The following is a 22,827-nucleotide window of genomic DNA, read 5'->3' as shown; positions in this document are numbered from 1 at the left end:
ACAGGTGCAGCATAGACCACTTTGGGTTAAAATCAAAGACTAAAACTATACTGACTTCACGAACTTTAATTATATCCTTTCTTAAGAATGGGGATCCATTCCCTTCATGGTATTAGAAACACAAAGGATGTGAAGAGATTAAACTGAGAGTAGGTGACCACCCATGAAAGAGGCCAAAGCAGCTCAAGCATCAGAGGTGAGGGAGATGTGGGTGGCAGTCCCTGTCCAAGCAGCCACGGTAAACATTTGGTAGTCTATAAATAGGTATAAGGAAGGATGGGGGTGGGGAAACTTCCACAACAGTAGTACACTGGCCCACTCCCTAATGCCAGATTCTTACTGTTCAGGGAAACAAATGGGTTGAACAGGCTTCCCAGATGGGAATGAGAGTTGGAGGGCTCTTGCCCAGTTTGGGGTTGGCTGGACCACAACCTAGGTGGTAAAAATGAGCCAAAAGGGTAAAGGTAGGGGAGTCTTTGGACAAGGTCCCAGGACAGATATATATATATATATATATATATATATATATATATATAAAAGGCAAAGTAGGCCATAGGTAGCCCTGTCTAGAAGCCATAATCAATAAACAGAGTTTTAACTAGGTTCTTCATGAGTTCAGACATGGGGAGTCTGCAAGTTGCTATAGGACCTGATTTACTAGAGAGGACCAAAATAGACAAGTGAGATGAAAACGTGAGGGGCCTAAGCTCCAGTATGAAACAGGAGTACACTCAACTCAGAGATCACAGTACTTGCTCTGTCTTTCTAGCTACAGGATATGTTGAAATATTTCCCCAGGAAAACTTTGCTGGATTGATGACGCACAAAACCTGGCCCTAAGAGGTCTGGTAATGGGCTTGTCCACTCAGCAGGGAAGCATGTAAAAGGTGTTCATCTTTTTGACTTGGTTTGCTTTCAGAGTACTATCCTTAACAACCAGCTCCATTACTGAAGTGACGCAGGGCTTTTTCATCTTCTTCCTCAGACACTCATTTAGGCATTTTTTGGGATAAGGAATAGGAAGGGTCTGAAGCTAGTCCATAATGACTATTATGAAATGCAAAGGCACTTCCAAGGCTGGATCACTTAATAGAGAGCTGAGTAAGAAACACAATATTGTCTGTCGCAAAAACAATGCCCCCCCTTGATATAAGCCTGAGATGATGGGAGTTCCATGGGCTTCCTCCAACTCATAGAGAGAGTTTGGGCAGGACATACCACAATAGTGAGTGCAAAATAGTCACATGCTGGGTTTTGGGTTAGAGTAACCTAGCATGTTGAAGGCAGTTGTATACTGGCTTCAGCAATGTCATTAGGCCATATTCCTTAGGGGAGAAATCCCATACCCATGACTCAAGTTCCCAAGAGAAAAGCATTTTTTAATGTTTAGGCTTTGAGCTGTGAACTCCGGTATAGGGTATTCCAGCTGGCTAACCCTTACACTTGGGCAAGCAGATCCTACTAGTTGATCTTGTGTTCTAGCACATCAGAAAAGGGTTATGCAATGTATGCATCTATACCAAACTTTCCTTGACAGTATGACACCCTGCTTAATGCTATATTAAGGGGGGTTGTGTCTGTATGAGTGTGTGTGGGCTTGCCTCTCACTTTATCCAGGGCTATTAGTTTGTCCACACAGACACAAAACTCAGCTTTACAAATCTGACTTACACGGATATGACACAATACAGGGCCACCCCCTAAGGGGGCTGGTGGGCGTGTAAGGTTCTAAGTACCCCTGATCATTGGCTAGGTGAGTTGATGGACCACTCCCCCATGATCAATCTTGTCAGGTTCCAGCTCCAGCCAGTCAACTGGGGACTGGGTTGCACCTAAACCCTGAAATGTACTCTAGGGAGGGAGCAGAGTGTAGTGCCACCTCTGGGCCTCTACTTTTCCTGTCAAGGTGAAGACCTGGTGAGGGCTTGAGATTGAAAATAAGCTCAGCACCTACAATGAAAATAAGCTCAGCAAATACAGGACCCTGCAAACCATTTTGGCAACAGGTTTACCTCTAGGATGCATGCATTTACAGCTCTTATTCTCCAGGATTTGATACCTTTTGATGGTACTCTGGTTGTGGCTGGGGCTGCATGCATTTCTGATTCCTAAATAAGGAGCTTTCAAGTTGCCACATCCTAGTAGTCGTAGTGTGAGACAAAAGCTCCTCCCTTTGAAAACTCTGGGAAGTAGGGTTAAACCACTGAAACAAATGGCAATATTTCATACTGTGTGCTCCTGCCCAAGACAGTAAAAGCAATGTAGATTCAAGTCGCAGTTAGTAATCTGACAGCCACAAGGATATTTGTGGATTTGTATTCTGTCCGAAAAAAATGGGTAGCTTTCATGAACAAATGTGAGGATCAAGATTAGGGCTGTGGGAGTGGCAGACAGTACTTACTGGATGGCTCACTTATACAGTTGCTGTGGGAAATCAGTAGGTACGTGCATTCTGGGCATGGGATTTTCTGAAAAAAGTGACATTCAAGATGGTCAGAAACTGTAAGACCCAAAAAGGATAACATTTGAAGTTAAAACCTCTTTTTTAGCCTTCTGACAGTGCTTGAAGAAAAAAAAAACTGAGGCTTTGTAGTGACCCTGCCAATGGTCACCCAAGGAACTTTCAAACTGCTGTCATTCTGACAGCAAAGTAGGCAAATAATTTTTCTTCTCAGTACCTGCAGCATACAGGTAACCAAGATGAATCCTTGACACTTGTGGTAGGACTTAACATTGTGCTTTTCTCTCGGGCAGCTGAAACAATGCAATGCCAAAGTAGGATGGAAAAAAAGATGGACAGAACTGTAGACCCACTAGGGAACACTGTTAATGTTAGATATTGAAGCTGTCTACAACAAACGATTTGAAAAAAAATATGGTATAGTTCTGTATTAAGGCTGACTGCAAAAAATCAGAAATGTTAATCAAGAAGCATGTTGGGGAAAAAACATAAGATGGCTTTTTAGGGGGGGGGGCTGGAAACGAACAGCAGCCAGTGATAAAGGGAAATGCAAGGGACCTACATGTAACTCTCCCCTGAAATAAACTGCTCAATTGATTAGGTTTCTAGTGGCCAGTGTGTTGCTGCTGCTAAAATAGCTCTAAACTCACTATGAAGGGCTCTGCTAATAGGATTTTGTAGCCAGTTCATCTGACATAACACAAGCAATTTTATCATGGTCTTTGCTTGAAGATCATGCAATTATCAGAAGAAAGGCTGTGACCAGAATACCACTGAAAAGAAAGTTGCTTTAAAACAGTTGAGGAAAGTACAGAGTGGTCCCAAATCTAAAAAGTATTGCAATCTTCAACTTGCATCTGAATGTCTGTCTAAGTGTATTTATGTTAGAAAATAGCCATCTCTGGATGGCTTCATGTTGAGTTAAAAAAGGCAGTTTTGGCGAACGAAAAAACGTCAAAAAATTTCTGCTGAAACTGCCTTCAGTGAACATTCCAAAGAAAGCTTTTTTGCCCAACATCCCCAAACTTATATATACCAACTCTGAGGTCACACAACAGTGGAGAAAAAACAAACTTCACTGTTGCCGAATGTAGTTTGAACAAACTTATTTTGATTATTTTACATTAACTGAAACTACCTCCAGTGATTTGATGTGCTTCCCCCCAGCCTACTGCTCATGGTAGGGTAACCAGTTAATAGTTAAAATTAATGCTGTTTCACATCACTGTAACTTAAATATTTCAGAAGACACATTCTTTTGGACTGTACCATTTCTATACTTCCTCATATCCACTTTTGAGTAAGAAAATATAAGTATTTACAAACTGCTGCATTTACATTCAAAATGCCTACATGAGCTATGGGACAGCACACAATACTGAAGTGATACCATGAACAAAGTTTACACTAAAATAGTATGCATTTATGATGTGACAACAGGCTCTTGGCCAGAAGGTTATTCACGTTTTCCGTTCTTACATCACACAAAAATTATTCAAACTGAAAACATAACTTTTTACTACAGTATTCTAGATGACATTTACCTACCCAAGTCTGGACGTCCAACTGATATTTCTGTGAGTTTTTGTCCTTTAGAACTGGAAGACAGTGGCCTAGAAACTCCATCTACAAACTGTTTCTTGTCTCCTGCATCAGGGCGATCTACAAAAGATGCATAAAACTAAACTGATCAGAACTGGACAAAACCATATGGAAAGCAGAAAGTCATATCCTCTGCATTGTGACTAAAGTTCAGCAAAGTTAATTGCTAATTTTTATACAATGAATGGAAATGTGGTCAACTTCACTTTCATAAGATGTACAGTATTATTTTGAACCGTGTTATGCTCCTCAGTGGATAAAAGGACCTTGTAGATCGAACAGGGTACCAGATCAGAAATGGTTTGATTCAAACTATTTCCATAAACAAAAGTTATCCACTTACCATAACAAGGAATCTCTGTGATCAAAGTCCTTACACTACAACACTTGGAATGGATGTAGCAGGCCTTCTTGTACGGACATATTTTCCAGAATCTTTCTGTAGTTCAAACTCCTCCCCTCATTCCCATAATGCATATCTACCTTTCCAGTTCCCAGAATGAGTTTGGCTACTAAAGCTAAAGTCATAAACAAAGCATCCCTAGGAGGGTTCAATTATCCGCTTATGTTGACAGCTAAGGAAGACTAAAATGTGTGTGTGTGTGTGTGTGTGTGTATCAACATTAACCTGTCTAAACATCTGGCGTATTCTTAAGAAAAAATAAAATAAAAAATCCACAACAAAAGTGCTGTCACGAGACTAAGTTTAATGAAAGTAAAAATAAAACCAAGTTAAAAACAACACTGAGTGCTTTCACCCTTTCATATATTTAGGGCTTCATCACAGTAAACCATTTCACATGAAGCCTACACTTAAATAAGGTTTGTAGCCACATGACTGGTGCACAAAAAGCATGACTTTAAAGTATTCTTAAGATTCTGTCCCTTCTGAAGGAAAAGGGAAAATATTTGGCATTAGTGGGAGATGCAAACAGATAACAGCAAGGCTTGTCTTGGTGATGGAATAACATGTTTGTAGTAGATATATTTAGAGACCACTCACTGGGCAACAGGGGACATCTGCTAAACCTGTCTTGGTTTGCCCTGGGATTTGCGTTGCTACAAGGAGAATGCCCACATTCATACCCTCATTGTTTCTTGACAGAGAGACTATGATTTGGTTTCACTTTGTCTATTTCATGTTATCATATCATCACCATGCTGTAGGAGTGGATGGCCAAAGCAACCTGTGGAAGGATGTCCTGAAAGCATACAATGGCAGAAGGATCACTCTTAGCTTCAAGATGTTTATGTGCAAATTGGCTTCTGTCTGTGTTCACTTTTCTTGAACTGTCTTGTCCATACAATGCTCCTTCCACTCTTGGGCAGACAAATCCATGGTAACTGACTATTGGTAAGGTTTGAGAAAACGACATCCTTTGGCATGGTCTACTTGATGTAGCCACAACTATAGATGTTCATGGAATGCTTTTGATTTGCTCACTGAATTGTGCAACTGGGACCAATGCACTCTCTGAGACCATTGTAATAATCTCATGTAGTATCTGGCCATGAGAATTATGGATAAAATTGCTGCCATTAAATATTTTCTTGATTTCAGGTGGCCATGAGAATTATGGATACAACTGCTGCCATTAAATATGAGACTCCTTTGATGTGGTAGCTATAAGCCAGTTGTCTAGGTAAGGGAAAGTACAGTTATGTAAGTTGCATGTACCATAACAGTAGATGTACAAATTTTTCACACTTGCAATATCCTTTATCTACATCTGGGCCAGTTTCACAAGGTTTTGGTTCCCTCCCACATCTTCAGTCTGACTGCTAAATGGTCAGGCTAAAGGAGGGAAATTAGCAGTCACAGTGAAGAAAACTTCAAGCCGTTCTTGCCCATTAAGAGAAAAGGAGCTTACTTATTCTGAATCTCTAAGGATAAAACAGTAATACAAAACTTTATATCCCAACTAACTAAATGCAAAGAATGGTGGATAGTGGGTGGGTGCGGCTACTGCTGCAGCAAGGAATTTGATCAACAATGAACAAAGTTTGCAATGCTACAGAGGACCATGTTGCTGCCTCTAGAACGCTTTGAGAGTCTATTCCTTTTCAGTATGCCATCTTAGACACCAAAGCTGTAGTAGAACATGCCTTGACACAGTCTGGTATAGATTTTCCATGGTGGGTATAATGAAATGCAATAGCGGAGGACAACCACCTAGAAAGTGTCTGTTTTGACATGGGTTGTCCCATCATAAGGAATAAACAACTGATCTGCTTTACTAAAGAACTTAGTTTTGTCAAGATATTACTAAGCTGCCTATGCATATCCAGAGAATGTAGAATCCTTTCTCCTGGGTTCTGAGGACCTGGATAGAACACTGGGAGATTAACAGCTTGATGCAACATAAAATCTGAAACAACTTTAGGCATAAATAAGTAATTCGCTCTTAATGAGACCCTATCTGGATGGAAGATTAGATAGGGCTCACCCACCATGAGAGTTTACAATTCAGATACACTTCTTACAGATGTTAGAGCAAAAAGAACAGTCTTCTGTGTAATGAATGTTAAATCCTTCAGATGAGCTGGTTCAAAGGAAGACAGCTAACTTTTCCAGGACAGAGTTAAAATTCCAACAGGGGGCCAATTGCTTTCTAGAGGCCTAAGATGCAACCCCCCCAAAAAAACTGTTTTCCCAAAAACATAGAATGAAAGGGAGGATCCATGGGCAGACACGCTTAAATGGCTACATGTACCTTGAATAAAGGTATAAGACAGGTCACAAGAAAGTAACTTACACAAACATTTCAGAACCAGTGGTACATTATCCTCGTTGGGACCCTAGTTATTGGCTAGGCACCAACTAGAAAATTCTTTTCACTTGCCAGTGGAAGATGCTTTAGGAGCAGTTTTTTTTGTCTCCTTCAGTACCTGTTGGATCCCCTGTGGAAAGAAGTGCCTAACAGGTATCAACTCCAAACCATTCAGGCACTTAGCTGAAGTTGTTTGAGACTGTAGTAGACATCAAACTCCCCTCATCTTGTGAGAAAAGGTCTACTCTGTGATGAAGCTTGTGGTAATTGCCCTTGGCCAATTCCATAACAAGGGAGAACCAATACTGACTGGGCCAAAAGTGAGTCACCACAATTATTTTGGAGAGTCCTTCTGAGTCTTCAGAATTACTCTGGGTATCAGTGAAAAGGGGGGAAAAGCAAAAAAGGAACATCCTCAACCACAGAAAAAAAAAATGCATCTGTTTTCCAGGCTTGCTTGCAAGAGAACCTGGACCAGAACTGGTTCAGTTGTCTGTTTTGAAAGGAGGCAAATACATCCATTTGAGGTGTTTCCCATAAATAGATCAACTCCTGGAAGAACCCTTTCTTCAAGTTCCATTGGTGAGGGTCTGTCCTGGTCCTGCTCAGCTTGTTTGCTACCATGTTTTGCTCTGATGGAACGTAAAATGCTTGGAGGGTTAAGGAGTATTGCAGAGCTACCTTCCAAGCCACGATAGGCAACCTGCACAGTGGGAATCACCTGGTGCCCCCTGCTTGTTTATATAGCACATCACTGTGGTGTTGTCTGTTATCACCTGAACAGGTCTTGGGAACCACTGATAATGAGATTTTAAGGCACAGATCACAGCCAGCATCCCATTAACATTTGTGCACGTTGGTCTGTCTGAAGAATTACACAGGCAATTGCACCTTTACCCCTATAAAAATTGCTCCCCAGGCAAAATCTGAAGTGTCTCTAGTTTTGTATTGACTTGGGTCATAAGGAGAGACCTGGATTTACACTCACTAGCTGCCTCCACCAATGCAGTTCCTTTTTGAAAAAGCCCAAAATTCTAATCTGAAAATCCATGGATGAACATGTTGGGCCCATGTGCGTGTTTTTTAAGAAATCATTGAATTTTTCTCATGTTTTACCTGGAAAGATGAATCTTGAGAATCATAGAAGCCATGAGGCCTAGAATTCTGAGATATTTGCTTGTAGAAGTCTGGGACTAATTGAGGAACCTCAGGAAAGTTACCAGATAAAATCCACCTTCTCCTGTGTAAGGAAAGTATTTTGCTAAGAGGTGTCTAGAAGGCAGCCTAGAAACACAATGCTATGTGATGGAGTCATGTAGGATTTCTGTACATTTATCAGGAATACCACATTGGTAAGAAGAGACAAAACCCATGTTAAGGACCCTGACATCTGAAAAGATTCCGTAAAGATAAGCAAGTTGTCTAAATAAGAAAATATATGAAAGCCATGCAGTCTGCAGAGAGCTACCACAGGAATTAGACACTTTGTAAACATCATAAGCCAGTACTTATTATACAGCACGAACTTCTTCTTGTATCATTTGTTAATGTCTGGTATGCACTTCACAGATAAAGATTCTAGTTGTCTACTGTTGTACTATGTTCTTCATCTGTAAATATGTTGTAAGAATTGCTATGTAAATTGTTAATCACTATGTAATCCAATGTAAATACTGTCTGTTTATTTTAACTGTGGAGCTTTTCTCCCCGGGCCTCCGCTGAAAATGGACCTACGTCCAGTCGGACACTCCCGGTCAACAAATTTAAATAAATAAATAAATAAATAAATAAAATCTCTGGAGTTGTAGATAACCCATGGGGTAATGCAAAGAACTGATGATGTGAACCAAGTATAGAGATTCTGTGAAATTTCTTGAAGTGTGTGGCTATGGGAATGTAATGATAAGCATCCTTATTATAGATCTCATAATCAAGAACATAGGCAATCTCCAAGCACTTAACTCCACCGAGTTTGGATTCACCAAGGGCAGATCTTGCCTGTTGAACCTGGCTGACTTTGAGACTGTCACCAAGGCCCTGAATGAGGGAAAGTCAGTGCATACAGCTCACCTTGACCTAGCCAAGGCCTTTGACACAATCCCCCACTCAGGCATCATCGAAAAGCTAACACAACTTGATGTAAATACCTATCTCATCAGGTTGGTGGCCAACTGGATCACCAACAGGACCCTCAAAGTCAAAATAGGCACCTCCACCTCTGATAGCAGATCTGTCATTAGTGGAGTTCCACAGGGATCTGTCCTGGGACCCCTACTGTTTGGCATCTACTTCGCAGAGGTCCAGGCAAAGACAAAAGGCCTGTGGCTGACCAGGTTTACGGATGACTGTAAGTTGGGTGTTGTCATTGACTCCTCAAATTATGTTAATATACTGCAAGAGGGTCTCACAGCAACTAATGACTGGTGCCAAAGTCATGGCCTCAAGCTAAATGCAAAAAAATGTATCATCATACCATATGGCAAAAACACTGCCCCTACTAACTGCCACATCAATGGCAACCCCCTAAGCACACAACCTGTGGTGAGAGACCTGGGCACTCAGTTTGATAACCTCACATTCGACAATCATGTAGTGGCAGTGGTCAGAAAAGCCCTTTACTTGGTTCATATTATAAATAAAGGAATTGCATCCAGAAAAAAGGAGGTTATTACCTCTCTATATTCTTTCCTTATTAGATCAATAATTGAGTATAATGCCCCATTTGGTATGTACCTCTCCAAACATCTGCACCAACTGGAAAGGCCACTGAAATACCAAACAAAGATAATCCATGGCCTCCAACACCTGTCCTATGGGGACACGCTCAAATCACTATCACTCTATTTGGTATTGTACAGATTGCTCAGGGGTGATCTGTGTCTTGCCTACAAGGCAATCTCGATCCCTGCCCTACTAGAGATGCTCCATATCCATAAGACTAACTCCTCATGCATTACCTGCTCGAAAGGCCTGAATCTAATATGCATCAATAAAACCTACTGGAGAGACAGGTTTGTCGCCCAGAGCCTGCCCAGTCTGTGGAATAGATTTCCCATACATGTCAAACAGAGCACCTCGCTGACCCTCTTCAAGCACAACCTTGATGAGTGGATGGGAAACCACAAATTTGTCCCAGGGGTTCCACCTATGTCCCTCACTGACAGGGGGAACAGGTACTGACTGAGGTTTCTTTTTGGGGATAAACTCTTGGCTAGGCTTGTAAGGGCCCCAGGGCCATTAGTTTAGTAACCTCCTATGATTCTATGATCCTTTAGGTCTAATGTTACCATGACAATCAGAGGAGGAATTACAGGTAACACAAATTCGAAGGATCAGCATTTTGAATTTTTGTACTTTCGCATACAGATTGAGAATGGAAAGCTCAAGAACTGGTCTCCAAGAAAGCTCTTTCTTTGGAACCAGACACATTCTGGAATAGAAGCCTTTGCCCCTTTGATCTAAAGGCAGTGTCTGACGACTCCTAGGGTGAGTAACTGATGGAAAAAAATCTGAGGAAATAAACTTTCATTCAGGAATTCCCCTGAAAAGAGGTATTTGTATCCAGTGCTAGCTGTAACCCTACTGAACCACTTTTAGCACTCTCTGAAACAATCTGTTTCCAAAAGGGAGTGTGAAGAGACAGTTGTGAGATTTTGAGAGAGAGAGAGGCAGGAGGGGAGGCAATGGGAGACAGAATGCTAAAAGCATCTTGCCTTCTTGCTTGTGCTTTTACAATTTCTAATTGAGTCTTGAGTACTGAAGGTCCATCACACATAGGATGTTGGCAAAGTCTGCCTTGAAAATGTCTGCAAATCTTGTAAGTCAGTGTCAGTTTGTTTCCTCATGGTGATGTCTGATCCTTCTGCGCCATTAGATGCATTAAGCAGAAGTTTCATGGACAGCATGGTAACAGTATTTACAGTGGTCACTTGTGAGTCAAGTTGTTTATGAGTTTCACTAGGGGCAACCTTTCAGGCAATTGAAGTTTTTTGTCTACTAGATCACTCTGAAACCTCATCATGGGTGTCAAATAATTGTTGGGCTCTAATGGAAAAGTATTGGATGCATATAGTTGCTCCCCTTCCTAAAGATGCTACCCACAATTCTTTTATCTCCTTTACAACATTCAGTACCTCAATTATAGTTTGTTTAGATTTTGATTTTCTAGAAATTGCTTTGTTCGGCAGCCAATAGCATTACACTTAGCAATTATTTCCTATGTCTAGGCAATTCATATCCTACTTCTATGGTCAAAACAATCATTTTCTTAATTACAATTTGTTCCCAAATATTTCTGACAAAAGGATTTTTTTAAATGTCAGCTCTTTAAATCCTCACCAAAAGAAAACATGTTCCCAATTACCACTCTCTTTCCCAACACACCTCTAGCATTTGTTACCTATCTAAGGAAAAATTCTCTTATGTTTGCTTGGTATAAAAATACCTATATACAGACACTTCCATGCAAAAATTCTAAATCTTCAGGATTTTATTGCATACTTGAGAGGCATACAGATGTCCCATTGTTTATTTCAAACTGCCTTTCCATTTTCTCTTCCCAATCTTTTTTAACCTCCTCTAATTGATTCTTAATAGTTATTACTCAATATTTTCTAGGCCCTGCTAATTATCCCCTTTTAATAGCAGTTTCTGTTCTAGCCTCTGCTAAAAACTTGATCAGAACTTATCTTTCACTTAGCACTACAAAACTCCTTTCTCTTCGACTATACCTTTATCAATTCCATGGTAGGGAAGGCAGTCTTTAATAAGCAGTCCAAACTTCTGTTTGCTCTCATCCAGCTCTATTATTCTTCCCTCTTTAGTTATTTGCTCCCAGTACCTTGGGTTCCTTTGCTAATTTTCTCCAGAAAATAAAAAGCCCCTTTTTGCTTATTTCAATGCCCTGCTTCTAGTCATCCCATTTATTAAAATCTCCTTTCTCCATTCTCTTGTTGGTTTAGTTCTTATAATGCTTTTTATTTTATAGCATTTTGTAAGCCTGTTATTCTCCTAAAGGACCTGCATCCAAAATACTATTCTTATTTCTTGAACTCTCCATTTCATCATCATCCCTTTCCACTTTGGGTTATAACCTTCTGCTTGCGTTATGTACATGAGCGCAACTGTGTAGTTCTAAAGTATCCTTTTAAATCAGGTAATCTTAAACCACCTTGTCTTAAGGGGAGAATCAACTTGGCTAATTTAACTCTTGTCATTTTCCCCTCCTGAATGAATTCCTTCAACTCTTTATTAATTATCCCAAACTCTCCTATGGCTGATAAAAATATGTCTGACCTGTACATAAAACTAAAGGGATTAAAACATTTTCAGTGCACATATCTTACTATTCATATCAATACTTAAGAGTTTCCAGTTACTCAATTTCTGTATTATCTTTGTTTAGTCTCTTCCCACATATCCTTAACTGCCATAATAAATACTGGTACTGCTGAACCAATTCATGGATGGGTGCACAGTTTAATGCTAAAGCTATGATTTTATCTTTAGCAATGTTGTATCCCGAAAAGATGTGAAACTGTTGCAGAATATTCTTTAACACTGAAATGTCCTTTTCTGGGTTTATCAAGTACAGAATATTATCTGCAAATAAAGCTAACTTTTCTTGATTACTATGCCATTTATATCCTTGAATTTGAGTCCCTTATTTAATCTGCCAGTGGCTCTAAATATAAAGAAAATAAAGGGGAAGAAGGACATCCCTGCCTAGTGCCTCTGTTCAAACACAGATTGTTGGAGAGAAAACATTCTACCTCAATTTTTGTCTCCAGCCCCTTCATATATCCTCCTAATTAACCACATTACTCTATCAGGGAATGCAAATGTTACCATTGACCTACTCATAAAAATCCCTGCCGACTGACGAATACTTTCTCTGTATAAAGACCGACCAACAATGTGGTGTTTTCTTATATTCTGTTTCCATCTGGATCACCACTGTTCTATTAAAGTTTTCAAACATTTGTCTGTCCTCCATAAAATCACACTGATCCACATTTAGCAACTTTGCCAAAACCTTTGCCATTCTCTTAGCTAGTACAGACAAATATTTTATAATCATGTAAACGGTTCGTTGGACTGTATTTTACAATCATGGTTTAAAATTGAAATAGGTCTGAAGGGTCTTTCCCGTCTTTGAGTAATACGGCCAGCACAGCTTTCTTCCAAGATGTTGGTGCTTTTTACCTTTTAAAATACTTTTAAATAAAACCTTTCAGATCTTTATCACCCCTATTTCCAGACTTCCACAGGAATAGTTTGCTTCTAGAGACTTCCCTGCTGACCGATTACATATCACCATTTTTATCTCTTCCTGTCTTAGTTAAATGTTGGACCTCATCTTCCTCTAACCTTTGTGTAATTAAGTCTTCTAAAAATGCTTCCATTTTATGCATTTCATGGTTTCCACATTCAACCGCAATATACAAATCTACATATCTCTTAATAGCTCTATAGGATCTCTGATTACTCTTCTTATACGCTCCCCAAGTTTTTCTGCTTTCTGTTGTCTAAGTCATTGTTACAAAAGGTTTTGTGCTCTGGAGTTAAAAAGTTGCTTAACAACAACCTTTCTAAACTTATGCATATTATCCAAATATTCCATTATTTTCCCTTTAGCATTTTGATTTGCTCTTTTTCTGGTTCCGTGAGATTCCCCTTATTCTACAATAATTTAACCTTTATCAACCCCTTCTAAATTCCTATAGCTTTCTTCTCATATGTATTCCTGCCTTTTCTTTTTTTAGAACTTTATTACAACATAATTTGAACATAGAAAAACAAAGACCATATGATTATATAATGCATAAAGTCAATCCCTCAGCTGCTGGTACTTATTTAATTCCATCACTTACTTGTTTGTTTCGGTTAATAAAGACAAGTTCAGTCCATCACGGGTGGATATACTATCCAGTAACAAATAATAAAATGAAGTGAAAAACAAATTCTTATTTTCTTCAATAAAAAGTGTCAATTCTACCTCTGTGATTAGCAAAAAGTAAAGCTAAAATTTAAACACTTGGAACCATTTATTCCTTAAATAGTTATAATTGACAACAAATTATTTACATGACCCTGCTCGTTTTTTTAACTCATTATGTATTCTGCTGGGTATGTTAGGAACACTTACTGTTCTCCCCTTTCCACCCTTTACTTTCCTCTACTATTCCAACTACTATAGATTCCCTTTCTCATTACTCATTGGATATTTGCCTAAGTCTCAGCCATTTCTCCCACTTCTGCTTATATCTTGAATGTTTTCCCCATCTGCTATAATCTCTTCCTTGTTTGCTGTTTCCTGGATACATTTCCAGGTCTAGTCTTCAGTGGGAAGTCCCTTTTGCTGACTAACATCATTGTCCCTAATAAATCTTTTTCTTTCCTTGAAGTGACTACTGTTGGGGCTATTCCCAGAAAGTAAATTTTCAGACTACGTTCCTCGTTAGCCAGATTTGCTCCAATAATGCTTGTATGGTATTTTTTAACTCAGTCAGCCATGGAGAAGACTGAAAAATGTGCATCCAACATCTCCAACATACTTCCAGAGCATTTCAAAACATTCTTCCCCAACCTCACAGGTGTATAAAAATACTTATGTAGGCACTTCAGTCAAGGATCTGAAATGTTCTCGTTTTCATGGCTTTCAATCTTTTGTACACATTGGCACACTGAGCCTTCCTTAGCCGAAAATGCAATATTTCCCAGTCCTTTTATAATTTGGGTTTCAATTTAACTTTTTTTTTTGCTTTGCAAAACCTTGATATCGACCCCATCTTTTCCAGGCCAGCTGTTTGAGTCTTCTAAACTATTTTTACTCATAACAGTAACTCTGGGAAGGAACGTTACTCTCTCAATGATATTGTATAAATCTCTCAAGCCACTATATCTTATCTAATCTCCTGTTTTCAATTGCAGAACCTCTCTGAATGTATCCCATGCCATAAAGCTCTGTGTATACTCCAGATCCTTATTCAGCCTCTACCGCTTTTCACTTTGACCAGAACTTCAGCTGGTGCCAACCAATTTCTAAGTTCCTTCATCTTCCCTTTTTTCACTAGCCAACTAAATCCCATCATTATTTCCCTCCAAAGAGGCAATCCTGACCCCCTTCCTTTCCTCAGCAGGGTAACTTCTGGATATATGTTTTTCTGTACCACAAATTATTTCTCTAATGTAGTCCATCTGGCCTGATCTGCTTCAAAGCCATAAAGAGTTTTAATTGAGAATCTCTTCAGTATGCACCGAGATCTAGTAAACCCAGTTCTCAACTTTCTCTTGTAAGTTGCAACCCATCCTATGCCACTCTAGATGACTTCTGGTCCCAAATAAAATGTTTTAATCTATTTTCCAAATCTCTAAAATAAACTCTCCTGGACTGAATGGGACTGCCTGAAAGCAACACAGTGCAGTGTGTAAGATAAAACATTTGCATTACTTGTACCTTTTTCTCCAACCTCAAATCAAATATTTCACTTCCTTAACCACTCTAAGCAATCCCTCTTTAATCTACCATAATTATCTTGTATGTCTTTAAGGGTGTCCGATAGCGTAACTCCTAAATATTTCAACTATCTTTGATTCCACATTTTTGTATTGTTTCACAAACTTTTCTGATGGGTGATAATTTTGGGACAACTGTGTCTTTTCCATGTTAATGCTATACCCTGACAATCTTTTAAGCAGTTGTAATATTTTATACAAATATGTCAGCTGGTTCTATGTGTCTTCCAAATATATCAATAGGTCACCTGCATACAAAGACAATTATGTCTCTTCTTGACTCACTCTAAAGCCCTTAATACCAGAGTTTCTTAATTTCAAAGCTAACAATTCCAAATATTATGCAAATAAAAGGGTCTATAGCAAGCATCTCCTATCTTGTGCCCCTGCCCACTTGAAACATTGGGGGTCAGCTCAGCATTTACCTTTACACAAGCATATACCCCTTTGTAAATAAACTGGTCAATAACTATAAATCCCATGGGAAACCCATAACACTTTGAATAAGTAAGTTGTTCAGCATCCAGGCTGCCCATCAACACTGGTTTCTTCAGCTCAACCCCTTGAATGACAGCTAATGATCTTAATATTTTGTTAACTTTTGTCTCCCCTTCACAGACCCAATTAGCTCTGGTATTTATTCTCCAGTCTGGATGATACCACCAACCATTACCTTATATCCCTGATTAAGGGCAGATATGGGCCTGTATAAGTTTAGCTGTTGTGTGTACTTGGATTTTATGAAGGCAGGAATCACAGCTCCCTTCCATGAAGAGGGAGCATTCTGGATGTGCAGAACTTTAACATTATTAATTTCCTCTTCATTTGTCCCTGCCTAGTCAACTCCCATCCAATCCAAGTGACTTACCACTGGTTATGACTTTCAGCTGCTTCACTACTTCTGCTAATGTTATGGATCTTATTACTCTTATCTGCTTGTACTGGGGTCAAACATGGGAGCTCCAAGTCCAAAAGAAAATCCAAAATAGTCTTTTCTGGTGTTACCTTCCCCAATTCCTTATTATATAAATGTTCACATTTCCTAAAGGTTCAGCATCTTATCTGGCTGGCTCCTTCACCTTGCTGATCCATCTTTTTATTTCTTTCTCAACTTAGCTTGTCTTAAAACAATAGCCAGACTTCTTTTGAGTCCTAGTGGAATTACCCAAAACATGTTTCTGCACTGCCTTCAGCTTAAATGATGTTCATTCCCTAGTATTACCTCCATCTCCTGCTGTGCCCACATGACATCATCTTCTGACCCCTCCTAACCTTTAGCTTGTCTATCCTGTTGCAACTTAAGCCAGCTCCACCATTCCCCTCAGTATAAAACTCTCATGTTGCCTCACATGCATAATTATTGAGGTCCTAATACTAAATTCTCCTTTTTCTTCTCCCATTGTATTATATCCATTTTCTTCTCAACATCCAAATTCTTCTCCTTCTCCACCCCAAATGTCTTATTTCTCATATTGCTAATTGCTTATATGTACTATAATGTAGCAGAAATTTCCAGTGTTTAATCTCCCTTCTAATTGTTAACCCCAAAGTTATTACCAAGGGTGCATGATCAGACAGGACAATTGTTTGCACATCCCATGCTTATACTTTGTGATTTTATTCCTGAGAGATGTATAGCCATGTTTGTCCCATAACATTTTTCTACAACCTTAAAATAAAATTTGAAAGGGGCAAGCTCATCCCCCACATATATAGCACACATTTCAATCACTTTCAACAATAAAGCTAAATATCTCTTGGTACTGGAAGTTTTATAGATTCTATGGCCTCCTTATACATCTTTGTGATGCATTACTAAATTAAAGACCTCCTCCCCATGAAGCTCAATACCTTTTTATACACCTCCTTCAAATTCATATGAGGAGACTTAGGGGATCTACAAGAATCTTATTGTAAAAAAGTTCTTCTACCCTGACTTTTACATCTACAAACCTGTCCTCCTGACTTTTACATCTACAAACCTGTCCTCATCCCTAAAGTGTTCTAGTATCTTGTGCCAAAGATTGTAACTAATTAGCATGCCAAACTCACTTTTTCTAGCTTCTATTTCTTCTGCTGTAATCACTGAAAAATTACCAAATTGGCCAACTTACCATGCTTCACAGATGTCAGATGCATTCCCCAAAGGAGTAATATCCGGAACACGTCCTTCCACGGTATCTTATCTTTTCCCTTTTGAATGGATTACCCAGCTCATTAATATTCCAAGATACTAATTTCACCATTGAATTACTTTAATTTATCAAGTCCAATCTTCTCGCTACTTTTATTACCTAAACTTTCTGACATTGAGCAAATACATAATTTGTAACACTTCTGGACAGGGTCATTAAGCATCATTCACATGACAGAAAAATCTAAAAACATAAAAAGCAACTTAACAGAACTATTCACGTTTACACTTTTTAATGAAATAAAACAGTTCTCCTTTCATCCATTTAGTATCTTCAAGGCTTACCAACATACACTACCTGTGTGGCTCAACCGGGATCATCATCTTAGGTAAAACCCACACAGCAGTTTAAATAAACAGTTCTCATTAGTTATATTATTGCCCGATTGGTAATACAATACCAGAAAGCCCATATTAACTAGTCCTTCATCTTCAATTCCCAATCTGGATCATATTCTATAATTACCAGTCCAAGAGTCCCAGTCCATGTTAGGCAGAGTCCCTCGCTGACCCTCTTCAAGAGAAATCTTGATAAGTGGATGGGAAATCGTAAATTCACTCCTGGGATCACTTCTATGGCCCTGCTGGACAGGGGCTCAGGAATCTAGTCTAAAAGGGAAGCGAAAGCCAACATATTCTGGCTAGGCTTATAAGTGCCCTAGGGCAGATAGCCTAGTACCTACCTATGAACCTATGAACCAGTAAAGTGGTCTTACCTCATTGGGTAGTACAATAATTCCCTAAAGGTCTACTCTTCTGGCCCAAGCCCTTAATATCTGTTCTCCTAAATCAATGTTTTTTTTTCTTTTTACAGTATTTTCTGTTTGAACAAAGAGAAGGGTTCCAGGATCATCTTTGCTACACTGTTCTTGTCCATTCTCCATTTTTTGCCTACCAGTCTCCGATGTCTCCCCATTTTCTCTCAAAAACCTTAGCACCTCCTCGGCATCCAAAAAGGTTTCAACACTCATAGGGAAAAATTACTTGAACACTGGACAAACCAAATACATTTCAACTTTCTTGCACTATGTAATTGCATAGCTGGTATAAATCTAGACCTTCTCTTCTGTGTCTTGCCACTGAAATCCTGCTTTGGGACACACTGCTATCCCCCATGGTAATGTTTCTTCCTTGGCTTTTACAGCAACTATAATGTGCATCAATTTATTCGTAAGTGCTGCAATGAGCTATGAACTGCAATGGCCATCTCATACTATCATGACTGCCAAAGGTCAAAATTTGATGTGCTCTTTCAGTGTGTACCTCTACCTGCTACTATCCTGATCCCTCAGCCAAAACCTTCTTTGTGAATTCTGTAGGTTCCTAGTCCTCAACTTTCTATGTGAGTCTACCTAACTGTACACTTTTGCATCATGCTCTATACGTTCCAGTTCTACTAGCCTATGCTCTAATTACTTTGATTGTCAAACTGTGTGGGCATTTTGCTGTCTTCTTTCTCTGCAGGTCAGCAATGGCATCTGAATGCATTGATAGTGAATCCTCTTATCTTTTCAAACTTCCTCTCTGCTTGAATATAAATCTACCACGACTGTCTTAGTTTTCCTCTTCTATCACTACTGGAGCCCCTCTAACAATCAACATTATTACTCCCCTTTTCCCTTGCTCCTGATATTATGCTGAATATCCACCCTGAAATCCTTTCTTTATCAAACTCACATGCTTATTAGTATCCACATGTCTCCTGCAACATTGCTATTTGTACCTCTCGCATCTTAATAGAATTCAGTACTCTCTGCTTTTTGCCTATACCGGTCAGACCATTTAAATTCCATGATAAATATATACAGAGTGGCCTTTATAATAGAAAGCTATAATTCCAACCAATTATAAATGGCATTTCTTTTCAATGTATATTTCCGTTTTTTAGCTTACACGCATAAATTAATGTTTGACAGGTTGATCTCTCATATAGTTGCTTCTTTTCATCTCCATTTGAACTCAGGCCACATTTCTTCAAGACTTTTTGTTTCAAAGAAAACACTCAAAAATATATTTTCAGAATCCCCATCTCATTTTATCTTATAACAAACAGACAAGACTATGTACAATTTCAAAAAATGAAGACTATCCCCTCCTCCACATGGGAGAGGTTACTCAAAACCGATTGATACATCCACAGGCATTACCTAATCTAAAAATTAAGGTTAACCAAGTCAAACTGCATTGTACAGCCTGTGTTTCTACTTATAATAATTGCTGACTGGTCTTGTCTTATCTATAGTTCCCTCCCAGATGTGAAAAACAGGCTGCGTGCTTTCAGTAAACATTAAATTGTAGCCATAAGAAAAGGTGTGCTGGCTACTTTTAAACAAAATAAAATAAACGGTGCACTGCTGTATTAAATGCATTGAAGTACTAAGGCTGGAGAGGCAACTACTTTTACAACTAATTAGCTGCCCACAGTTTTAAACTTCATTAATTTTTCAATAAACTGCTTGCCATTTCACATTAAAATGTTAATTACATTGTACCTTGTACAATTCACTCAGCCAAACACCTTGTACAATTCACTCAGCCAACAGTGTTCAGTCTTCTCATGATTAATTATTTGCACCTGCAGTCTCCTGGTCTCCCACTGAAAGTATTTCCTAATGGAGAAAAATAATGTTCCTTTTAGAGGATTCATAACAGCATAATTTTTTGGGGAATTTGGTTGAAATGGGATATTGGGCAAGCAGTTAAAGACATGTGGGAAGAAATTACGCAAAAAGATGAGATATAACTATGGAAATTCCAAGCAACTAATATGTTTTTGGTCCTAATTTTTGTGTGGGCCAGTCTTTTATGCATCAGCTGAGTGTTCAAATATTCAAAAAAAAAAAGGTTGTCTAAGTAAAAGCACGAACGAATCTAGAAAGCCCAAAGAAATGCCTCTGCTATGGTACCCAAAGATGTCACAGAACTCTCAGATGAAAAAGTAAACCAAAATTTTATTACACTCATTAAGCACTTTCGTATTAAAATAAGACTTCTACAGAATAACATATACAGTTCTAAAACCAGTATTTATACACAATTCAAAGTAACTCATTAAAGCAGATGTTTTACATCACTTCCTGTTACATTTCCCTATGAAAAAAAGTGGTAAAGTGACAGACCATTATTTTCTTTTGTATTGGAGCCAATTTACCACACATAAATCAAAAAATACAGTTTAAGAATCATACCTTGTCCAAAATAGTCAACAATTTTATATTAAATTTTATAAAACTAAATAAATATATAACTTTGCATATTTATTGGAAAAGTCCATTCTCCTAAAAAAACTATCAACTAAGAACCCTACTACAAAACTAGTGACACGGTAAATGACATCATCTTTCCTTGAATCAGTCTCACAGCTTTGTTGCTCTCATTTTCAGAACTGGAGCTAGGGAGATCTGGTCATTCAGAACTGGTGAAACATTGGCATTGTGCTGCAACTGCCAAATCAATTCTCAATACTCCAGTAATATCCTTCCATTCCTCCCCACAGAGGTTAGGATCTATTTTTTCTAATACCCAAAATAAAAATCTACTCTGGGCACACCTAGCAAAATGTCAGTAAAGTGCATTGGTTTCAATTTTGTTCCTGATCTCATATATATGCTAGTACACACTATTTTTGAGGGCATGTTCAGTCTTCCCCACATATTACGAGAAGCACACTGAACAAAAAGCTAAATACACAACCCTCTTGGTGGAAGAATTTAAACACCTATTCCCCATGAAAGTTTTCCCTATACTGGGAAGAAATAGTTCTCCACAATGTACCATATCTGTACACTGGTGGCACATACCACATTTGTATGTGCCTTTTAGAATATGGTTATCAGTGAATACTTCCTCATTGGTCCCTTTCTCAACAAGATTTTCTAATATTAAAACATCTTATAGGTGTACAGGGGTGGTTTGGAAAAAAACTGGCAAACCATTAGGCATTTTAGAAAACAGGTTCCAATATTTAGTGTCATTAATGTAATTCAAGATAAGGAACCCATTATAGTTGGTTTCAACCTTTGCTCCAACCACCTCATCATCCTTAGACCCAGGGCACTCTAGTTGGTCCAATGCATCCAAGTTGCATCTATTACCACCCAAAAGAGGAACACATTTTGTACCCCACCCTTTTAATACCTCACTCTTGAGGTCTTTGATCAAAGGTCCAGGGTATCCCCATTCTAGGGAAAAGTTCTTCAATGTAATCCAGTTCCCTTACCAAATCATCGTATACAGATGTCATATGAGCTGCCCTCACCATCCGCCCCTTGACTATGTCCTACTTCTAATGGGTCGGATGGTCACTAATGTAATATAAATAAGAATTATAAAAATTCACTATACCTGTGGAAGCATGGCGGTGTTTAGGTGAAATGGCAGTGGAGTTTTTAACCAGATTGTTTAATGAAATCTTGGAAAGTGAGAGGATGCCTGAGGAATGGAGAAAAAGTGTTTTGGTACCGATTTTTAAGAATAAGGGTGATGTGCAGAGCTGTAGCAACTACAGAGGGATTAAATTGATCAGTCACAGGATGAAGTTATGGTAAAGAGTAGTGGAAGCAAGGTTAAGAAGGGACATGATGATTAGTGATCAGCAGTATGGTTTCATGACAGGAAAAAGCACTACAGATGCGATGTTTGCTCTGTGAGTGTTGATGGAGAAGTACAGAGAATGTCGGAAGGAGTTGCACTGTATTTTTGTAGACTTAGAGAAAGCATATGACAGAGTGCCTAGAGAGGAGTTGTGGTATTGTATGAGGAAGTCAGGAGTGTCAGAAAAGTATGTAAGAGTGGTACAGGATATGTACGAGGGTAGTGTGACAGCGGTGAGGTCTGCGGTGGGAGTGACGGATGCGTTTAAGGTGGAGGTTGGATTACATCAAGGATCAGCTCTGAGCCTTTTCTTATTTGCAATGGTGATGGACAGGTTGACAGACGAGATCAGACAGGAGTCCCTGTGGACTATGATGTTTGCAGATGACATTGTGATCTGTAGTGAGAGTAGGGAACAGGTGGAGGAGACCCTGGAGAGATGGAGATATGCTCTAGAGAGAAGAGGAATGAAGGTCAGCAGGACTAAGACAGAATATATGTGTGTGAATGAGAGGGAGGATAGAGGAATGGTGAGGATGCAAGGAGTAGAGGTGGCGAAGGTGGATGAGTTTAAATACCTGGAGTCAATAATTCAGAGTAACGGTGAGTGTGGAAGAGAGGTGAAGAAGAGAGTACAGGCAGGATGGACTGGGTGGAGAAAAGTGTCAGGAGTGATTTGTGACAGACGA

At 39.0% G+C, this 22,827-nt stretch overlaps 2 protein-coding genes across 2 annotated transcripts in view; both read right to left on the bottom strand.

Moving 5' to 3' along the window:
* Positions 1-22,827, bottom strand: part of PTPN12 (protein tyrosine phosphatase non-receptor type 12) — a 3,019,581-nt gene that overhangs the window by 152,752 nt on the left and 2,844,002 nt on the right. Inside the window, exon 17 of the mRNA XM_044088562.1 lies at positions 4,010-4,123. Within this exon, the coding sequence (XP_043944497.1) occupies positions 4,010-4,123 (114 nt within the window). The remainder of the gene's footprint in view (positions 1-4,009; positions 4,124-22,827) is intronic.
* RSBN1L (round spermatid basic protein 1 like) overlaps positions 1-22,827 on the bottom strand; it is a 1,493,418-nt gene that overhangs the window by 945,497 nt on the left and 525,094 nt on the right. The gene's annotated exons all lie outside the window — the stretch shown is intronic.

Source organism: Protopterus annectens, chromosome 11.part0 (assembly GCF_019279795.1).
Source record: "Protopterus annectens isolate FY-2018-M chromosome 11.part0, PAN1.0, whole genome shotgun sequence".
In the NCBI taxonomy this organism is placed as follows: Eukaryota; Metazoa; Chordata; order Ceratodontiformes; family Protopteridae; genus Protopterus; species Protopterus annectens.
This window is presented reverse-complemented; position numbering and strand designations above follow the sequence as displayed.